Source organism: Aricia agestis, chromosome 15, assembly GCF_905147365.1.
Source record: "Aricia agestis chromosome 15, ilAriAges1.1, whole genome shotgun sequence".
In the NCBI taxonomy this organism is placed as follows: Eukaryota; Metazoa; Arthropoda; class Insecta; order Lepidoptera; family Lycaenidae; genus Aricia; species Aricia agestis.
The window spans coordinates 12,062,127-12,083,094 of record NC_056420.1 but is presented as its reverse complement, the minus strand read 5'-3'; the positions used below and the strand labels follow the sequence as shown (position 1 = coordinate 12,083,094).

The window sequence follows — 20,968 nt, the reverse complement described above, 5'->3', positions numbered from 1 at the left end:
TACAGCTTGTAAAGCCAGTTTCACATGATCCAATGAAGTTTTCCCTGTAATTATATGAACAGTGCACCACAAATTGTGCCGTAACTGGGGCAGCGACGATTAGTACTGACGTGTGACGTCACGGCAGAATCAGCTGCATTTTGCGCCTCGAATTTTAATAACACATGACACAGAGCGGGAGAATCGGTATGAAACTTCTTGATTTTTGACGTTTTTCCTGAATATTGGTTATGTATTGAAATCGTTAATTTAGTGAGTTGTATAATGTATTTAGGAAAAATAGAAATAAAATAGGCTTCGTAGATACTAAATTATGCTAAGCTTTACTTTTAATTATTTTTCCATTGAAAAAATTTAGGAAAATGTTTAACAATTATAAAAAAATAATCAATGATTTACAAACACAAAAAGAGCGTGTGTGCCGAGCACACGTGTCTGAAGTGAAACTTAGGGTTGATTCAGACCTCAACGCTACGCGTAGATACATTTTTTAAAATTATATGGATTTGACAGATTTGCAAGACGTCTGACGTAATTGAAATCTGTCAAATCCATACAAATTTTTGCCGTGCCGCGCCTCGCCTCGCCTCGTCGTGTTGCGGTCAGAATTGACTCGATATTTTACTCTCAACGCGCCTAAAGAAGTTTCACTTCAAAACTGTATTTAAAAACATTTAATCCACTTAGTGAACAAAATGCAAAGTGAAACAAGTCACAACTTCTAAGTAAATATTTCGCTTATCGCCGTATTAACTTCTAATCGTTACGTAAAATTAATAATGGGCTGTCACTGTGATTTAACCGTGATCGTTACAAGCGATGGCTGAAACGCCACCGAATCAATTACCGGACATGCGACCATTATGTGTTGAGAATAAACAATATCGTTATATTTTTAGCAGCCTTTATACCTGATCGATGGAGCGAAAATATATTTTTTTAAGTTTTTGGAAAGATGTTTTAGCCACATGACCTCGCGGGAAATTAACAGAGCAGAGCTAGTCCACACCTGTCACCGCGTTGCGTCAGCGTTGCGTCAACGCAGGTTCAAATAACCAAGGTATTCACACGGCGCGATGCGTCGTCGCAACGCACACATGACGGACAGCAGCCCCCGAGACGAAGCGGGAGGGGGTGTTGACGTAAAGACTGCTTCGTAATATTATCGCTGCGATAGCGCAGCGCCCGTGTGGCGATGAGTCAGACGGCAACGCTGCGTCGACGCAACGCTGACGCATCGCGCCGTGTGGACTGGCTCTAAAGTCACAAGAGTAGAAAGCACATAAAATTCAACTAGCTTTTTTACGGTGGTTCATTCGACTATAACTGTTTTTGACATGAAAATATATTATAATTAACAACGTTTTTGATTGATTGAATAAAAGACAAAATTCTGCCAATAAGCCTTAGAAACCGGGCACAAAAGAACTCAACATCAATAATATTTTTCGTCTTAAAATATTAATAATCACACACCAGAATACTTTATACTCATTACTTGTCCTACTGTTTTCATTATCTACGTCGCTCCGAAGACTTCTACTTCCGTGTTCCGGAATCTTTTGTGTTCCTTCACACCCTCCCGATTTCTTTTGTTTTTTTTTTTTTCGATTACTGTCTTTTGTTTAGCTTCTTATTGTTTGTAGCGGAACCCAATTTGTTTTCTGTGATTGAGGTTCATGAAAGCATTCTCTAATTGTTACATTAATTTGTTTTCATTATACGAAAGATAAACATATTTTGCTTTATTACAGAAAAATAATATTTATTACCTTGATGTGAGATGTGGTTTTGGACGCAAAAGTAGATACGACTGGATTAAACATAATAAACAGGCGTAACTTAAAAAGCACATTAACTTTTTTCACGGGCTGCGTTAAATTCAGCTGTTTTGATGCTATTATCATATTATATCCCAAAGTAGCAGGACAACATAGTTATAAAATTCTTCTAAGCGTTGTTCTAAGAGTGAAACTAAAGTCGCTTGACAGTTTTAACACAAAATCGAAACCTTTACTAATCTTATTGATTGAGTGAGTGTATGTTAAAGTTTTACTTAAACTCCTGAATTGATTTTGGTCTTCGAAAGACCAACAGTCTAGGCTTTGGACACAATATAGTTAAAGGCTGTTTTTCATCCAAATACCGTGTACAGTTATAAAAGATCAAACCATACTGAGGAAATTCAAAATCTACCTGTGAACTATTAACACATTCCTATTATCAAAGACTTCAATACTTGTTTAAACTCTTTAATATTCCATGTTACGTACAAAATGCTCTTAATATTCCATAATCATGCATTTAAGACTTTAATGTTTCTTGAAGATTGATTTTAGCCTGCCATCTTTTCCGTACGTCAACGGCATCTGCCTTCATTTTCCCCGACCGGATGTATTCTATACAATTGTATCACTACAATCAATCTCCCGGAAATCAAAACATCTACCATTACATTTAACATCCTGTAATCACGAAATATTTATCGATACCGAGATAATTAATTATATTATTAAGGTTTAACGTAAATTATTACATAAACTAAACATAAAGCTTACATTCCTAACATTTCACTATGAGCTCTTGGTAAATCTATCTATGTAACTATATAATAGTTGCGATAGCCGATACTAATTAGAGACAAGCAATTCGACACTTAATGAATGTTTATTAACACGATGGCTGTCGTTTGTCGGAACAAAGGATTCCAATTTAATATTCTCAGGATCCAATCAATTATTTTATCTAGGGTACTCCACTACGAATAATAAAACTTACCTACACAATATATGTGGGGCATAAAGGCAAATATGACAAAAAATATTAATTGTACCTTTAACGATTTTTTGCGTTTAATTTTTTCAAAATATGTAAAAGTGGAGAGAGCCACCTTTTTTGTACCCATTATAATATGATTTAAAACCTAACACTTACTGATAAATTATGTCAATTACATCAACGGACTTTAAATTCAGTAAGCGCGTTCTTAAATTAAAAAAAAAAACGAAATTCTTCCCGTTTAAGGGGGTGAGACGGGGTGAAGTTTAAAAATTGTACTTACACGGCGGAGCCACGCACAACAACCAGTGTTTAATATTATAATATTTAAAAGCACCTGGACTCAGCCTTGTTCTTGAAATCAAATTCGTGCCATTTACTGATACTGCGATGTAATACTGCATTGTTCTGATCTCTTATGTTATTAGACACCATTTTAATGCACCAGTAGAAAGCATTTTTAAATAGCGTTTAGGGGTTTTAGGGGTCTTTAAATAGCGTTTAGGCTCATGTTTCATTTTCGAAGTCAGCTCCGACGGTCAGTCAGCGCGACAGAGCCTGTTCATGTTCACACGAGCGTTGCGTCAGTGCAGCGTGGCGTCGATGCAGCGCTGCCGTTTGACGCATAGCCGTCCACACGGGCGCTGCGTCATCGCAGCGTTATTAACCTTATTACAAAGCAGTCTTAGGGTCAATTCAGACCGCAACGCAACGAGGCGAGGCACAGCGCGGCATAAAATTGTATGGATTTGACAGATTTCAATTGCGTGAGACATCATGCGAATCTGTCAAATCTATATAAATTTAGAAATGCATCTACGCGTCGCGTTGCTGTTTGAATCAACCCTTAACGTCAACACCCCCTCCCGCTTCGTCTCGACTACCGTCCGTTATGTGTGTGTCGCGCTGCTGTCACGACTCAGCGCGCCGTGTGAACACCTTGGTTATTTGTATGTAAAACAACGCAATACTGCAGCGCTGCGTCGACGCAACGCTGATGCAACGCGAACTGTGGACTGGCTTTAAGGGTCAATAATTCAGACTCCAACGCAAGTCGCAACGCATAGATGCATTTCTATTTGTATTGAATTGACGTCTCATGCAATTGAAGTCTGTCGATTCAATACAAATTTAGAAATACATCTACGCGTCGCGTTTTGGTCTGAATAATTGACCCTACATCAGCCTAAGAATTTTTTTGGAAGGTAGAGGTGCTTAGCCACCTCTCGGTGTTTATAACTACGAAACCTTTGTTTCTCCACAACACTAATGTAGATGAAACAAGTAGATACTTACAACAATCCTTAGTCCAGCTTAATTTAAGTTAGCGGAACGATCTTCCGACCTACGTTAGCTTGTTAACAGCATATTTATACGTCTTTGTTCTATGTTCTATGCTAAGAACAATTAGTTTCATATGCAATTTAAAGTTTTCGGTGTGTTCTAACTTCTAAGACGTAATAGCTGTTTGAAATCGCTTTAGTTCTATGACTTTTGTTTTTTGAATAACGATCGTATATTATCGTATAGAGATTTGAAAAAGGCGTTTAAAGTTTGTCAACACATTATCGTTAAAAGTAAGGGTCTTCAAGTTTTAAACATAAAAGGTTGAAGACTAGAGTGGTAGAGCCATGCTTCGGCATGAATAGGCCGGCTCGATCGGAGAAATACCACGGGCTCACAGAAACCCGGCGTGAAACAGAGCTTGCGCTGTGTTTCGCCGAGTGAGTGAGTTTACCGGAGGTCCAATTCCCTATCCTTCCCTTCCCTATTCCCTTCCTTACCTCCCCCTACCCTGTAATCCTATTCCCACTCAAAAGGCCGGCAGCGCACCTGCAGCTCTTCTGATGTTGCGTGTGTCCATGGGCGACGGAAGTTGCTTTCCATCAGGTGACCCGTTTGCCCCCTTATTACATAAAAAAAGGAATTTTCTTTGATACAGACGACAGTCACAGTCTACAATTTAAAGTGAAGACTAGTAGGTAAGTTCTTTTAAAATTTTGTTAAGATAATTATTATTTTTAAGATGTTTTGAATTATAATAATATAATATAATATCTATGGACACTTCACACCACGTCAGTCTGGCCTCGTGCTAAGTACCTGAAGCCTGAAGGACTTGTGTTACGGGTACCAGACAACGGAAATATATTTAATACATATTTTATACAATACACATAATATTTAAGATTTTTATTATATCATACACATATTTAATACACATCCATGACCCAGGAACATTAAAAAACTTTTTGTTCCGTCGGCGGGATTCGAACCCGAGACCCCCGGCTTGAGTTGCCACACGTACTCTAACCATTGAGCCACGGAGGTCGTTAATTGTCTTTGGTCTTTGCTTATTTAATAATTGTAGGTTAATGTTATATACTTACTTTATGTTTCCCGAGGTTTGTGACAGAGCAGCCCAGCACCGCTTCCCGCCCGAGAAAGAACGTGTGGTTGCCGATCGGCCGCTCGAAGGCCGGCTCCTCTGTAAACCGCTTGGTTGTCTGTGAGTCTGTAACAAAATGTATTTATTACTAGACTTTTCGTACGGCTTTGCCCGCATAAATTAGGAATTTCACGGCAAACTTATGTCTCACGTGGTTTACTTCTGTATGTGCTAAATCACATCAATATTGCTCCAGTAGTTCGTGAGATAAGCACTTTAAAATATTTTCACATTTTCCTCTGTATCTTCACTCCTATTGCTCGCTTGATAATAATAATAGTATAAAGCCTATGCCCTATAGCCTTCCTCGATAATTAATGTAAAATAGACTATCAAACATTGAAATAATTTTTCAAATCAGACCAGTAATTTCTGAGATTCGAGCGTTCAAACAAACAAACTCTCCAGCTTTTTAATATTATTATAATTATAATACAATGTAAGGCATACATTATAGGAATTCTTTGAGTTTGTACGGTTTGACTTGATTTTTGACCGACTTCCAAAAATGAGGAGGTAATACGTTCGGCTGTATGTATTTTTTTTTTGGTAAACTTTTTGACGTAGACCTAGGGGCAAGATTTTTAACGTACGTATGGTTGCCCTAGCACATAATATTACAGCATTCTCGCAACATAGTCCAAAGGAATGAGCAGGTCAATACGTCTGGGACCAACCATGTACGTGTTTCCTCGTGATGTTTTCCTACACCGTACAAAGGTCCGTGTGTAATTGAGATTTGAAAAATATGTCTCATTGGTACACGCCTCCTACCAGGATCGAACTTACTCCCTCTCCGAATACGAACCAAATATCTACCCACTCGCAACAATATAAAGGCCATGGGCGCTCGCAACAATATAAAGGTAATAATTATAAAACAAGACGGAGAAAATGAAGGCTTTGATCACAAACCCTCAATAAATTATTCGGCGTAGGCTGGTATAAATATTGTAACAAACTTACAACTAACTAACCAAAATAGCTGTTCTAATCGACCGCCAAGTAATACCAATAAATAACTAATTGTATTTTCTAATGACCGAAAATTAGTTTTGATGTTAAAATATATTTTTAAAAGCATCTTGTTATGTTATAAGATGGGGTTGTCATGTACTTATGTATAAAAACCTCTTAATAAATAAAGATTAAAAAAAACTTGTTATGTTTACAACTTCAAAAAATATTATAATCACGCGAACACTCATTGATAAAATTAATACTGTGTGCGTTACGTCATAAGTGTGTGTGTTTTTATAAAGAAAATACATTTATAGCAGAATAAAAGCCCTAAAATATGACTGGAATGCTTGTACTTATGTTAAAGACTTAATTCTGAAATTTCTGTACTCGTCTCAAACAAAGGTAACATTGCATAAAGGTACGGTGCCACAACGGAGACTATCTCATTAACATAGATACCGTCTAAGACTATAATAGACAAACAAGATCCTTGTCTAACCCACACTGTTATAGATAAAGCAGGCGCTTTAGGCAACACGTTTTCTTTATCGCTTCTTTATACAATCGTCGATTAAAATAAATGAAATTGCGATCGATAATATAAAGTTGACATTCGACGCTTGTCGTGTTATTTCCACACCTTTTTGATCGCCGATTCTATAAAGAAGCTTTAAAGAACGGCTTAGGTCTGGAAAGCTAAAAATATTTTAAGGCCATTCTCTACGAATAATAAAAACTAAGGAAACGTTACAACCTCCAATACTTCAACCGTTTGAATTTGGTTCCTTTTCGCACACTGAAATATTATGGCAATAGCAACGAAACACTAAGACTCAAATTTACGAAATAAAGACAAAATTGTGTACCGGATACATGCATAAAGTATGCATGTATTCGGTTCACATTTTGTAGACTCGTGGACAAATTTTTGACACAGTTACTCTTCCTTAGTTTTTAATATTCCTAGGCCCTTCTATAATCTAGAGACCGGTTGATCAGCCTTAGTAGACAAGTGGCAAGCGATTATCGTAAACGCTAACAAATTGTATGCGATTTGACATAACATAGTCAGCGCTTCGCTAGCGCTAGCGAATACAAATGTCAAATCCCATACATTTTGTGGCGTTGGCGATGATCGCTTGCCGCTTGTCTCGGCTCTCTGATCGGATTGATCGCAGGCCGACCTGTCTGGTCTCGTTTTGTGCATTCCCCTTTTCAATACCATCTTACTGTACCATACCATATTTTTGTATAACATAATATAAATAAATGATTAAAAAACTCTCGAAATTTACCAATAGAAAAACTCTCGATCATAATTATACTATCTTTTCAAATATAATAACTATATCAAAATTGGTTCAACCATTTAATCATATGACACACACACACACACACACACACACACACACACACACACACACATTTGCGAAACTTATAGCATATCTTTTTTTCGTCGGTGGTTGAAAATAAACGTTATTATTCTTATTGTGATAAACAAATTCTGTATCATCAAACTATTCTACTACATAGAAATACCCTTTTGTTACACTATACAATAGATATAATATCCACTCTGATCAAATTACACATACGAACATGAATAATTAGGAAAACCGATATTTTGGACAGCCACAAAATGGGTTCAATCAACTTTGTTAAAGAGGGATATTCAACATTTTACTAATATCTTTATAATTAAAATGAATTTTAAAATTTGTTAGACTCGCTTAAACTAATAACAATTTTCACGGAACAAAGAAACCTTCCCGGGAGTATAGGCCATATAGTTTAACAATATTTATACTATACTAATACTATACTATACTAAATATAATATTAGTATAAATTATACTAATATTATAAGGAGGTAAACTTTGTTTGTTTGTTTGTTTAATTGTAATGAATAGGCTCGAAAACTACTGGACCGATTTTAATAATTCTTTCACCATTCGAAAGCTACATTATCTACGAGTAACATAGGCTACTTTTTATGTTGGAAAATATAGGGTTCCGTAAGATATTTCAGTTTTTCAGAAACAACCAGAAAATTTACTTATTTTGCGTACGCTGCCTAAACTATACAAGATAGAACTATACAATGTTCTAAGTAAATGTAGATCTTATAAATATCTACAAAAATGTCCGCGACACACTATACCTATCTATGTCAAGTGAGGCACAACAACCATTTTTTTATTTAAAAAATTTGATTTTTTTGGACTACATTTAAACGCATTTATTTTACTTATACTAATAATCCTTATCAAAATAAATAATTTCATCACTAAGTACAGTTTATGTAGATTATATTTGGTCTTTGAATGATTAAAATTGGACGTTTAGCTTAGAAGTTATGGAGAAATTAAAATATTGCGATTTACGCCCGTTTCGAAGTGGGCGCTGGCGCTACCAATGCTGGGGTGCACTCGCGGGAGGGGTATCACTAATACCTTGTACAAATTGAAAAGGTCTACAGAAAACTCCGCGATGGTATAGGTAAATATATCTCTTATGAATGTCCCACAATAACATTTTTTTGTCATTTAATTTCAACTTCAAATAATGGCTAATTTTCGAAGCGATTTTGACCAATACGGCAATAATCCTTATTTACTTTAAATACATTATTGATTATGGCCCTCTACAACATAATATTATGATTAAATTTTAAATTAATATTTTCGAAGATATTACAGATTTAAAAATAGCGGGACGTAGCTTTTGCGGCAGTACCGACCAATGCGGGCCACGGGTAGTAATAATAATAAATAATAATAATAAAGCCTTTCATTTCCTCGATACATACCATTTTAACAAACATGGGTTGGCCACGGGTAGTAGTGAATATAAATTATTTAAATTAAAAACTACTGAATCGATTTTAATCATTTTTAGGGTTCCGTACCCAAAGGGTAAAAACGGGACCCTATTACTAAGACTTCGTTGTCTGTCCATCTATCCGTCTGTCTGTCTGTCGCCAGGCTTTATCTCAAGAACCGCTATAGCCAGACATCAGAAATTTTCACATATTATTATTGTGTATATCTGTTGCCGCTTAGATAACAAATACTAAAAACATAATAATATTAATTCGTACGCAAGTCCGACTCGCAGTTGGATGATTTTTAACCCTCGACCAAAAAGAGGGCTGTTATTATTTCAGTGACATAGGCTATAATATATTTTATACCAGTGCGAAGCCGGGGCGGGTCGCTAGCATTATTATATTATTTTTAATGCTACAATAAAAAAATGCATATTATTAATAACTAGATGACGCCCGCAACTCCGTTGCGCCAAAATTTTTTCAAAACACAAAGAATCCTATGTCCTTTCCCGGGACTCAAAGCATCTCTATGCCAAAATTCAGCAGAATCGGTTCAGCGGTTTGGGCGTGAAGATGTAACAGACAGACAGAAGACAGACAGACAGACACACTTTCGCATTTATAATATTAGTATGGAAGTATGGATTATCCATGGACTATTATTTAAATACGAAAATAAAGAAGAAAATTAATAATATTACATTATTTTAATAAATACAAGGAAACAAAATAAATAAGTACGATGAAAGAAATAAGTAGATTGACTTATTTAAACCTTTGTCTATAGATATAGAGACAAAAGTTAGCTTTTAAGGAGTATTTTAGTCCTTTTGTTGAAGATTGACCTTCAGCTTTGTTTAGTATTGATGCAAATATTACTTTATGATAACTAATATTATATATTTAAATACTATAGAGATATTTATAATTTAGTAACTCAGAGTGGAACATTAATTACTTAATTGTAAACAATTCAAAATTTTGACATAAGCCCCATACATTATCTGTCAAACTCTTCATTAAATTGAAGGTTAATCGTAATTAAATGTATCTGAGTACGGCGGTTAGTATCTTAGTTTGACAAAAACATTAATTGTAGATACTAACCTTATGGCGGCCATACACCGTGCTTCCTATCGTCCAATCGGCATGACGCTACCGCTTGGATCAGTTAGAACTGACAGTGTGTGGGAGTGGATTGTATAACTGTCATGCCAATCCACTCCCGCATACTGTCAGTTCTAACCACTGACCTCTATAATACACTGGACAGGCTATGCCGTACAAAATGACAGCTATTCTTTGTGCCGATTTGAAGCGCCGCGGTGAGCGTACTGTGAACTAATTTATATAGAAAATGACAACCGCCATTTGCAAAATAGTAGTTCCAAGTGCACTACTGTTTTCACATAGCAATCAGCGCCAATATGGCTACTTTCAAATAGGAATATTTTATTGATAGCGATCGCCTGTCCAGTGTATTATAGAGGTCAGTGGTTCTAACTGATGCTGATTGGACGATAGGAAGCATGGTGTATGGCCGCCATTACCTAGAGCTATTATTTAAATTTTGGAGTATCAATTTTTGTCGATGAAATTAATTTCATAATTAAGCTGCTTTGTTAATGGTTTTGCACCCGTGTACTTCATACAGTAATTAGGTACCCCCGACCACTTTTGATAAAAGCTATTTTGTGTCATTTTACATCACACCGGGTAAAAGATGGCTCTTATCACCGTGGACTTAAAGCTCGCTATTGCCTGCCAGGCTTTATCGAGGTAACAAAGTTTTCAAGTAGAAGCCGAGTTACTTAGAGCCATTTATAAATGAGTATAATTTAATTATACTTAAAACAGACTTTAGGACTGATGCGCGAGGTTTAATCTTCTTTCCCTGTGTAAAGAGGATGTTGAGTTTGTGTAAAATAAAATCCATACTAATATTATAAATGTAAAGGTTGTCTGTCTGTCTGTTACATCTTACGCCCAAATCGCTGAACCCTTTTTGTTGGCTAGCGTAGATTATTAGACATTGAGTCCTAAGAAAGGCATTAGATATCAATTTTTAAATCAAAAAACGGAGCTGAGAGCGTCATCTAGTATTATTCTATATCTTGTATTTCTGAACAGAAATATATGTCACTGTTCGATTGTTAACACCGCGAGATTGTAATATGACTAAGAGATGGATTATAAACGACCAGTTTTCCGGTGGTTTTAAATTAATTATTTCGTATTTAAAGTAAGTTCAATTGCCTGCAAATTTGATGTATAACATATAAAATTTAGATACATTTAAAATGCAGTTTGAATTTTAAATGAGTTTAATTTTAATAACCGAACTCGCGCACGATGGTTTTCGTACGATTATAGAGGGAAAATAGGCGAAAATTGTTCTGTTTTTTTTATATGGGAGCCCCGACTTTAATAATAATTTTATTTTGTTTTTAGTATTTGTTGTTATAGCGGCAACAGATATACTTCATCTGTGAAAATTTCAACTCTCCAACTTTTACCGTTCTTGAGTTACAGCCTGGAGGCAGACAGTCGGACAGACAACGAAGTCTCAGTAATAGAGTCCCGTTTTTAGCCTTTGAGTACGGAACCCTAAAAAGACGGTTCAGCGGTTTGGGCGTGAACAGGTTCAAGACATACACACATTCGCGTTTATAATAATATTAGCATGTATAAGTATGTATATAAACTCTTATTCATGATAAAGTACACGACATTTTTGGTAAATCCACGCGAGTTTTCTCGTCGAATTCGAAACAAACGAAATCAAAAACACAATCACACCCAAATCCTTGTATCAAGCGCTACAATACCTTTATTACAATAAAAGGGCTGTAAAAATTTCATAGCGCCCTCAACGATATTACACACACATAAAAGTTACTACTGTCCCTTTGGAGATGAAATAGCTTGTTTTGAGATTTGAGTTTACGCTGGATTTTAATATTTTCGTGAGTTAAAAATGCAATCTTAACTTTTATGGGATGATGTTACACAACAGTTATTAAATGACTGTATAGTATTAATATTTTAAAGCAATTTCCTTTCTTCTATATTACGGATTATGTACATTGTACACGAATATAATATTATAATTAGGTAAAGCTGATTGACTGGTCGACTCTGACAATAATTGTTGTTGTTGAAGTAAAACGGTTAAAAGAGAAGTTGACGAACACAATTTTATGTACCAAAAAATTTTAAATTTTTCTATCATCAAGGTGGTTATAAAAAAATTAAAATATAATGTTATTTCCAGCGGATAAAATCTTAAAAAACGTTTGATTAGTTATGATTAAGTTATTGAAACAATCAAAACAGTGTCTTTGCTTGGGAGGGGATAAAAAACTTGAAAATAACACTAAATCTTCACAATTCTAGATCCAAGAGACGAATTTTATTCATGTCAATGATTGCAGTCGGTTGGCAGCGGCGCAACCTTTACATGCCCGTGAAGTTTGGCTTTTGAATTTAAATATAGACCGATTTCCACGCCATTATGTGATTTGAATAAATAATGTGCGGAATATAATGAAGCAGTTTTGGATGTGCTAGTATATTCACACGTGATATATTTTTGACTATTTAAAGCTAGAAAAGTATTCTAACTCTGGGTAAGATTTTGGAACAAGAATTTCAAGTTTAGGTAATGTTTTAATGTCAGAAAAATGTTCACACTAAAAAAGTTATGCCTTTGCCAGTCCCCGGGAACAGGGGCGGGATCTACTTAAAGGCTTTTTGGGCTGTAGCCCAGGGCCCTGCGAATACAGAGGGCCCCCAACCGAACTGAAATCAATGGACGATATTGTCAATAATAAAAATTATCTAGAATTAAAAAAAACCGATCATAAGGTTGGCAACACTGCGATCAATCAACCCGTGTGCGCATCTATCAAACGGAACGGGGAATGAGGTATTTTCTTATTTTTTTAATTTGATTATCATAATGGCAATTACTTAAGTAATTAGGTAGGGGTCCTGAGCAGTATTAGCCCAGGGCCCCACAAATTCAAGATCCGCCCCTGCCCGGGAATCAATATATATCCATAGCCAGCAAAGTCGGTTAAGAGGTTTGGGCGTAAAGAAGTAACATAATTATTGACAACTTTCGCATTTAATAATATTAGTAAGGAAAAAAAGCAACCTTAACAAGACTTACCGCCCATTAAATTCATTCTTACTACTCAATAGTATCTGATTCATTGAATCGAGAAAACTCAAGATATTCCACAATCCCTGGCGGAAAATTAAAATGACGATACAGACTGAATCTACTTGAGGCAAGAAGAATTAGAATTGGAGAATAACGTGAAAATAAACCTCCTATTTGCCGCTCTGGAAGTTCTTTTTGCATTTCAATAATTCATGCAGTACCATTGATGTAGAGTTATGTAGACACTACAGTGTTAGTGTAGAATTTTAGCATGTGGTATTTTTAGCATCTTTTATAGTATTGAGTATGATTGTAGTTTTATATCTCCTTCAGAAATTAGAAAAAAAATGTGTCTGTCTGTCTATTTTATCCTTCTGATTGTTACATAATATTTGCGATCAAACTGCTTAACTATAAATGTCCTATGGATGTACTTTGGATCCAATATAAGAACTTGAAACTTTTTGTCTCGGAAAAATGAACGGTTCTTGCGTGATAAACGATTGACACACAACTAAATTAAGGGAAACATTTAATTCATAAAAGGCCTGTTTCACCACATCCTGATAAGGCTATCCACCAATTAACTTGACAGATCAAGTATGGAGAATCTGTCAAAAAAGTTGTGAATAGCCTATTAGGCACTTTATCAGAAAGTGGTGAAACAGGCCCTTAAACTTTTAACAGAATGTTTAAAATAAATCTAGTTTTAATATTCTACTCGCGTTTTGCTATTGCCACCTTTTAATAATCACGAATTTTTATTATTAGGTGTATCCATAAATATCATAATATAACGTACAAAAACTCCACAAAAAACTTGTATCACGTAGTTTTACGGTGACATAAAAGTGACAGAAGCTGTATATGTTGTATATGTTAGCGAGCACTATGATTATTATATCTTTGATGGGCGGTGCGGAGTGTATTTGTAGCGCCCGGAGAAAATCATTGGCAATAAAATTCTTCCAGGGAACACTTCTATAAGATTAATATTATATGTAGAATTTATGATGTAAACCGTTAGAATAATAATAATAATATCTATGAACGCTTCACACCACGGCAGTCTGGCCCCGTGCTAAGTACCTGCAGGATTTGTGTTACGGGTACCAGACAACGGAAATATATTTAATACTTTTATACTATAAGTACATAATTATATTTAAGATTTTTATTATATGATATTTAATACACTTCCATGACCCAGGAACTTTGAAAACCTTTCGTTCCGTCGGCGGCATTCGAACCCGCGACCCCCGGCTTGAGCTACCAACAGCCCACCAACTGAGCCATAGAGGTCGTCAAAGAATGTCTGTAAGTTTAGAAGCTTATTAATTCTCCACCATATTTACTACTAAATGACGCCCGCAACTCCGTTGCGTCAAAAATCGTTTGTCGCGCAGGTACCATACATTTTTCCGGAATAAAAAGTATTCTATGTCCTTTCCAGGGACTCAAAGTATCTTTATATCATATTTCAGCAAAATCGGTTAAGTGGTTTGGGCGTGAAGAGGTAATAGACAGACATACACACTTCGCACTTATGAAGAGGTAACATTATATATTACTAGATGACGGCCGCAACTCCGTTGCGCCAAAACCCGTTAATCGCGCGGGAACCGCACATTTTTCCGGGACAAGAAGTATCCTATGTCCTTTCCCGGGACTCAAGGTATCTCCATGCCAAATTTCAGCAAAATCGGTTGAGCGGTTTGGCCGTGAAGAGGTAACAGTCAGACAGACAGACACACTTTCGCATTTATAATTATTCACAATAATTTCACATTTAGGGCCTGTTTCACCACTTCCTGATAAGGCTATCCACCAATTAACTTGACAGATCAAGTATGGAGAATCTGTCATAAAAGTTGTGAATAGCCTATTAGGCACTTTATCAGAAAGTGGTGAAACAGGCCCTTAGAATAATATTATGGATATATGTATGGATATAATAGCGTATTAGAGAGCAAGCTTTAATCACGCAATGCGATGATTTTAGTTGAACAGATAATAAACTTATGATAGCTATTAAATGCCAACAAAACTGTACAAATTACAATGTACCATCGAGGAAATTGATTCCTAGGCAGTTGACAGACCGACGTCATTTGGTCGGTTCATATCAATTCAATGTTAATTGTGATTTGTCGGCTGGGTTTGACGTAACGCGACCAAACTACGTAGGTCCCCCATCTGCCTAGGAATCAACTGCTCTGATGGTACATAAGTTCAATAGCAAGTAACATTTTTAATTCTTAATTAATCATAATTAATTATACAGCCAGTAAACATTTTCCAACAAGTAAAAGATAAAACATAATTTTTACCTTACCGAGTATAATATAACATTAAGCCACATGTTCTTATTCACAGACGGGCGCGGCGGTATTTGAATATTTTATAAGCAGAAACTTTAAATTATTAATATTCAAAGGTTCTGCAGCTGAACTAAATGTCTCCGGCCAAGTTACGGGGGAACTTAACGATAAAAGCAAGAGTACAGCAAAGTTGCCAGCAGCCCTAGCATGGCCACAGTAGAAATGCGAAAGTATAGAAACACCGCGGAGATAAACTGAATGTATCGTTCTGATCTTTTTGAACTCAAATAAAATGCTAAAATGCCATTCAATGCCAATGCCATGCCAAACCGAATTCAAATAAAATAGATTAATGCTATCATGTACTCACATATGGTTTTGCTCAATCGAGCACTAACGTCGAGCAAAACCTGCGGCCGGGCTTTCGTCCACACATTCAGCATTGCTCGATAGTTTTATTCTAAATCGATATATTTCATTCCATCAATCCGGCTCAATCCGGTTCCATCAATCCTTCGAGCGGCTCGACGCGAGCCTTCGAGCTGTAAGTTTTGCGGTCCACACTGTAATTATTACTCGATTTGGAGTAAAACTGTCGAGCAAAAACGTTACTTTCGGTCGAGTACTTAGCATAATAATAGCCTATGTCATTAAGTGGCATTTTATTTGATTTTTGTCGGTCGCAGTTAGCCGCGGTAAAGATTGGAACGGTACCTTCAGTTTATCTCCGCAGTATTTCAGTACTTTCGCATTTCTATTGTGACCATGCTAGGGCTGCTGGCATCAAAAATTGATTAGTAATCCCGTGAAATCGCATACACATAGTACTGTAAAAATTCGTAACTTAGTGTCTAAACACACTAGGCCGAAGTTACGCGGCGTAAATTCCGCATGATTACGCCCGCAATGTATTTTAAATTACCGATGACACACTATTCCGTCGCGTTTCGTCCGTATTTTGTATGCGTTGACGTAATCATGCGGAATTTACGCCGCATAACTTCAGCCTAGTGTGTTTAGACTCTTCTTCTCTTGATTAAGACTGGATTTATTTGCGTCCGCGCAAATGCGCATCATGTACACCGCGACATGATAAGCAAATGTCCGACCGAGCCACTATTAAAATAAATCATTTATTTTTTATGAAATAAGGGGGCTAACGAGCAAACGAGTCACCTGATGGAAAGCAACTTCCGTCGCCCATGGACACTCGCAGCATCAGAAGAGCTGCAGGTGCGTTGCCGGCCTTTTAAAAGGGGAATAGGGTAATAGGGGAGGGTAGGAAAGGGAAGGGAATAGGGGAGGGTAGGGAAGGGAATAGGGTAACGGATTTGGCCTCCGGTAAACTCACTCACTCGGCGAAACACAGCGCAAGCGCTGTTTCACGCCGGTTTTCTGTGTAACGTGGTATTTCTCGGGTCGAGCCGGCCCATTCTTGCCAAAGCATGGCTCTTCCACGTGATGATGATATTTTGCTTTTTGCGGACTCGCGGTGTAACGGCCAAACCGCGCGCTCGCGCCGCTTCATATAAATGCAGCTTAAAGTTTAAACAATCGCTGCCATTTTTATGTGGCGTCTGTAATGTCAAGTTTTACTTGTACAATGTACTATCAGAGAAGTTGATTCCTATGCAAATCGGGGACCTAAGTAGTTTGGTCGCGTTACGTCAAACCCAGCTGACAGATCACAATTAACATTGAATTGACATATTCGACCAAATAACGTTGGTCTGTCAATTGCATAGGAATCAACTTCCTCGATGGTACGTACAATCAGGGAAAGAGTTGGCTGACCTACGTTGTTTGGACGATCGTATATGTTAGCCGTGACGTACCCCGACCAAATTACGTAGGTCCGCCATCTACATTTAAATTAATTTTACTGTTGGCACATAGAATTAAATTATAGAACAACATACGTTAAAGCGGGGAATTCACTACCGGGCTGCCTGCGGGCCGCCCGGTCTGACACAAGTCTGGTGCTTGCCCCTATTGAACACACACAGAACAGGCAAGTCAGTCGAATAGATAGAGGGCTGCAGCTCGGTCGTGGACTCATGGACTCAATCTTATTTGTAGCAAATGATAGATCAGCATCGGCATTGATTTCTTTGGATTTTTCAAAAAGTTCGCTGTATTAGCGGCATTACGTAGATCGGTGTTCATGTAATCCTTGCTTTTAACTTTCTACAAACAAGTATACGACCGGTAAATGGAAATAAACGAATATCAAAATTGTTTTGTGCCTTCATTCCTAAGTTTAGTGTTTTTATTGTTTACAATAATATGTTTTAAAATAATATTTTAAGTGCACTCCAGTCGCTCTCCAAGGCGCGAATGACGACGGGCCGCCCGTCGCGACCATTCATGTACAGGCTTGCCCGTGCCCGCGCGAGAAAAATGCGATCTCGCGGGCAGGCTGCGGGCACGGGCCAACGGGCATGTCTGTGCCCGTACCGTATTGACGAGCAGACATGCAACAGACCTGCCCGTGACGGGCGGCCCGGTAGTCAATTCCCCGCTTAAGAGTGGGGGTTTTCATGAATGAGGTGTGAAAACCTATTTTTTATTACTAATCACGTAACAACGCACTGTAAATACAAACGTTCAAGAACAGAGCGTATTCCCTAATAAAAGGCCGGTTACGCACCTGCAACTCTTCTGATGTTGCGAGTGTCCCAGGGGCGACGGTAGTTGCTTTCCATCAGGCAACCACCACCACCCGTTGGCTCGTTTGCCCCCTTATTTTATTAAAAAAACCTATTTGAAAGACGTTTTTAACCTTTCATCATATTGCTACTGCAAGGCGAGTCGGTAATAATTTATGAATACAATAACAAACCTTTGCCTTCATTATAATAAATTATTCTGTTCCACCTAAAATACTTGAAGGTTATACAAATTTTACGATGTTTAAGGTTTTATTATTAAAACATTAAAATATTTACCAAACTGAAAATTTCACCCTCGTTATCTTGATAGTAAAATTTAATTATACCAGAAAATAACTGTGCTTGTTTGAATTTAATTAAGAGAATTTTAAAATCATTGCGTGGTAGATATTAATTAAAATTCGCCTATAAAATATATTTTAATTTGCAATTCAAATTCTCATAAACGAATTTGCTATACTTATTAGAAAATGATAAGTAACTAATGTTTTGTTAAATTGGGATGTTGTGATGTTGATTATTTTTATTTAAGAGGACGACTAACCCAAAAATCAAACATCGTCCTTCTCTCTTGACACTCACGCCCGTCTTTCATATGCCAGGTGAAAAAGGACGACGCGGAATCATCGCCAAGTTAGTTTTTTCTTAATATCTCGATAAATAATATACAACATTTTAAAAAATCCGCCAGGTCAGTGTCTCAATAATAGAATTTTATACAATGTGTTAAAATATTAACTTAGTTTAAAGCACGGTTGTGGCAACAACATGAAAAGTTAGTGAAAATTAGATGCATCATTAGAAGATAGAGAAAATTTTAAGATATTGTGTTTTATTATAGTGGTAGTACAGGAATTATTATAGTGTAGTTATCTATGTTTAGAAAATGAAAGAATTCGGGGCCTATTTTCAAATATAAAAATGGATTATAAAATCGTCAATTTAGGGATAGTCGCCCCCTTAAACTAGATAGAACCTACCTTATATTTAAGATACATTGTATACTTTTTATAATCCAGAAAATGAACGGTACCCGGGGGAAAGATTTTAATTTTAAGCGAACGAGGAAGGAGAGCAAGCCGCATTTTACAAAAAAAAAAAACTAAAAAATTTTCTTAGTACTATATTAATCTTACGCTTTTTCGCTTAGCTGTTGCGAAAAAAAAACAAAATTATCAAGCATTTTAGACGCTGGGGAAATCTTCGAAATATACTGAGTGCCTGCGCGGCTTTTTTCTGTTTGAATGATAATTCTCTTCATAATAATTCTGCTGGTTCTAAATGCAAAAAAAAAAAAACTAAAAAAATCTAAATGGATGAGGTTAAAATAATCACTAAGCCGGAATTAATTGGCCTGTTTACTTTAAAATTAAATACCTATGTGAAAAGTTTGTTTACTGATTATGTAGTTATTTTAGTTGCCCAATTCTACAGTTGAAATGCAATATTATAAAGCTTTGTTTTAGTCCGGATCCTATTACAGAGCAAAACAGTATTCTCAATTATTTAAACAACCGATTTAAACAAAAATTTGTCAATTTTAAACAATCAAAACCACTGAGGTAATAAGTACTACGTACGTAGTACTTATAATATTATGTCAGTGATCAAAACACTTTTGGTGCTGGCTTGATGTTTTTGATTATAATGCGTCCATGACGGGAACGCGCGGTTTGGTGGGACGACTGCGATAAATTGTTACATACATTTGCTTGAGATCTTACGGTGTAGCGGCCAAACAAAGAAGAAATAAATACACTAACCAAAGAAATAAAATATTATATTTTATTCTATTCTAAGCCGCGTGTTCGCGTCGCAGCATATTATAATTCAAGTCTAAAACTGCATCGAAACCCTATTGTAACTATATTATTGTAAAATTATTATTTTGTATAGTCGTCCTTGTTTAAATCCTTATCGAACTGGTCTCTACCAAACTGGTACCACACAGTTCCTATCACCAACTCTCTAATGCTCGACCTTCAAACGGATTTAATAATCAATAACCCTTTTGCAAGCATGCAAATAAGATTGCATGAGGTCGAGTTTTACAAATACTGATATTTATATCTCTAGGTATTAAATACTGTTAAATTACAAAGCTTTGACACAAATCTGTTAGCGAGTTACTGAGAGTGCCTGCAGAAGTAAAATCAAAAGAAAGAGACAGAAATATCGGCGGTCTACTCCCACCATAAAGTTAATTTACCTACCTAGCGGAATAAAGCAACAATCTCGAGCTGTCAAACGAAACCAAAATTGGTTTTTATCTGTGTGAAAAATATGTTTAGTGTTTATGTATACACTTACACAAGTATGATTGAACATGATTTAGTATGAGATTAAATTGTCAACGTGCGGCACTTGCCGACTGGACGTCAAAAAAAGAGTGCTGCTGTCATGTATCACACGTCTCTTTTTACCACGCAGTGTTACTGATAGTGGCATCTCTCTTGCTCAGGCCTATGTTTCTCTATTTCGCTAGGTATATTAACTTTATGACTCCCACTGTCTTATGAATTTTCGATCATCACATGTCACGCGAGTTTGACATTAAGTCATCCTAAAACACTACACAACGCCACTATAGAAGTTTTTAGCTCAAACATAGTCTCACATTCGATTAAATAAAATTAGTAGTCCACCTGTAATCACAAAATAATTTAGGATCAAGATTCCAAACAAATTACTCGTGATTGCCCCATCAAAACACCATAACACTTAGCTCGGTAAATAGTAATTTAATAAAGGAGAAATAGATTGTTTACAAAAGAAAAGTTTTATTTA

At 36.4% G+C, this 20,968-nt stretch overlaps 1 protein-coding gene across 6 annotated transcripts in view; it reads right to left on the bottom strand.

Moving 5' to 3' along the window:
* Positions 1-20,968, bottom strand: part of LOC121734252 (lachesin-like) — an 86,747-nt gene that overhangs the window by 52,618 nt on the left and 13,161 nt on the right. For all 6 annotated transcript variants that reach the window (XM_042124733.1, XM_042124739.1, XM_042124735.1 and 3 more), the window contains exon 3: positions 5,169-5,293. In XM_042124733.1, coding sequence (XP_041980667.1) covers positions 5,169-5,293 — 125 coding nt within the window. The remainder of the gene's footprint in view (positions 1-5,168; positions 5,294-20,968) is intronic.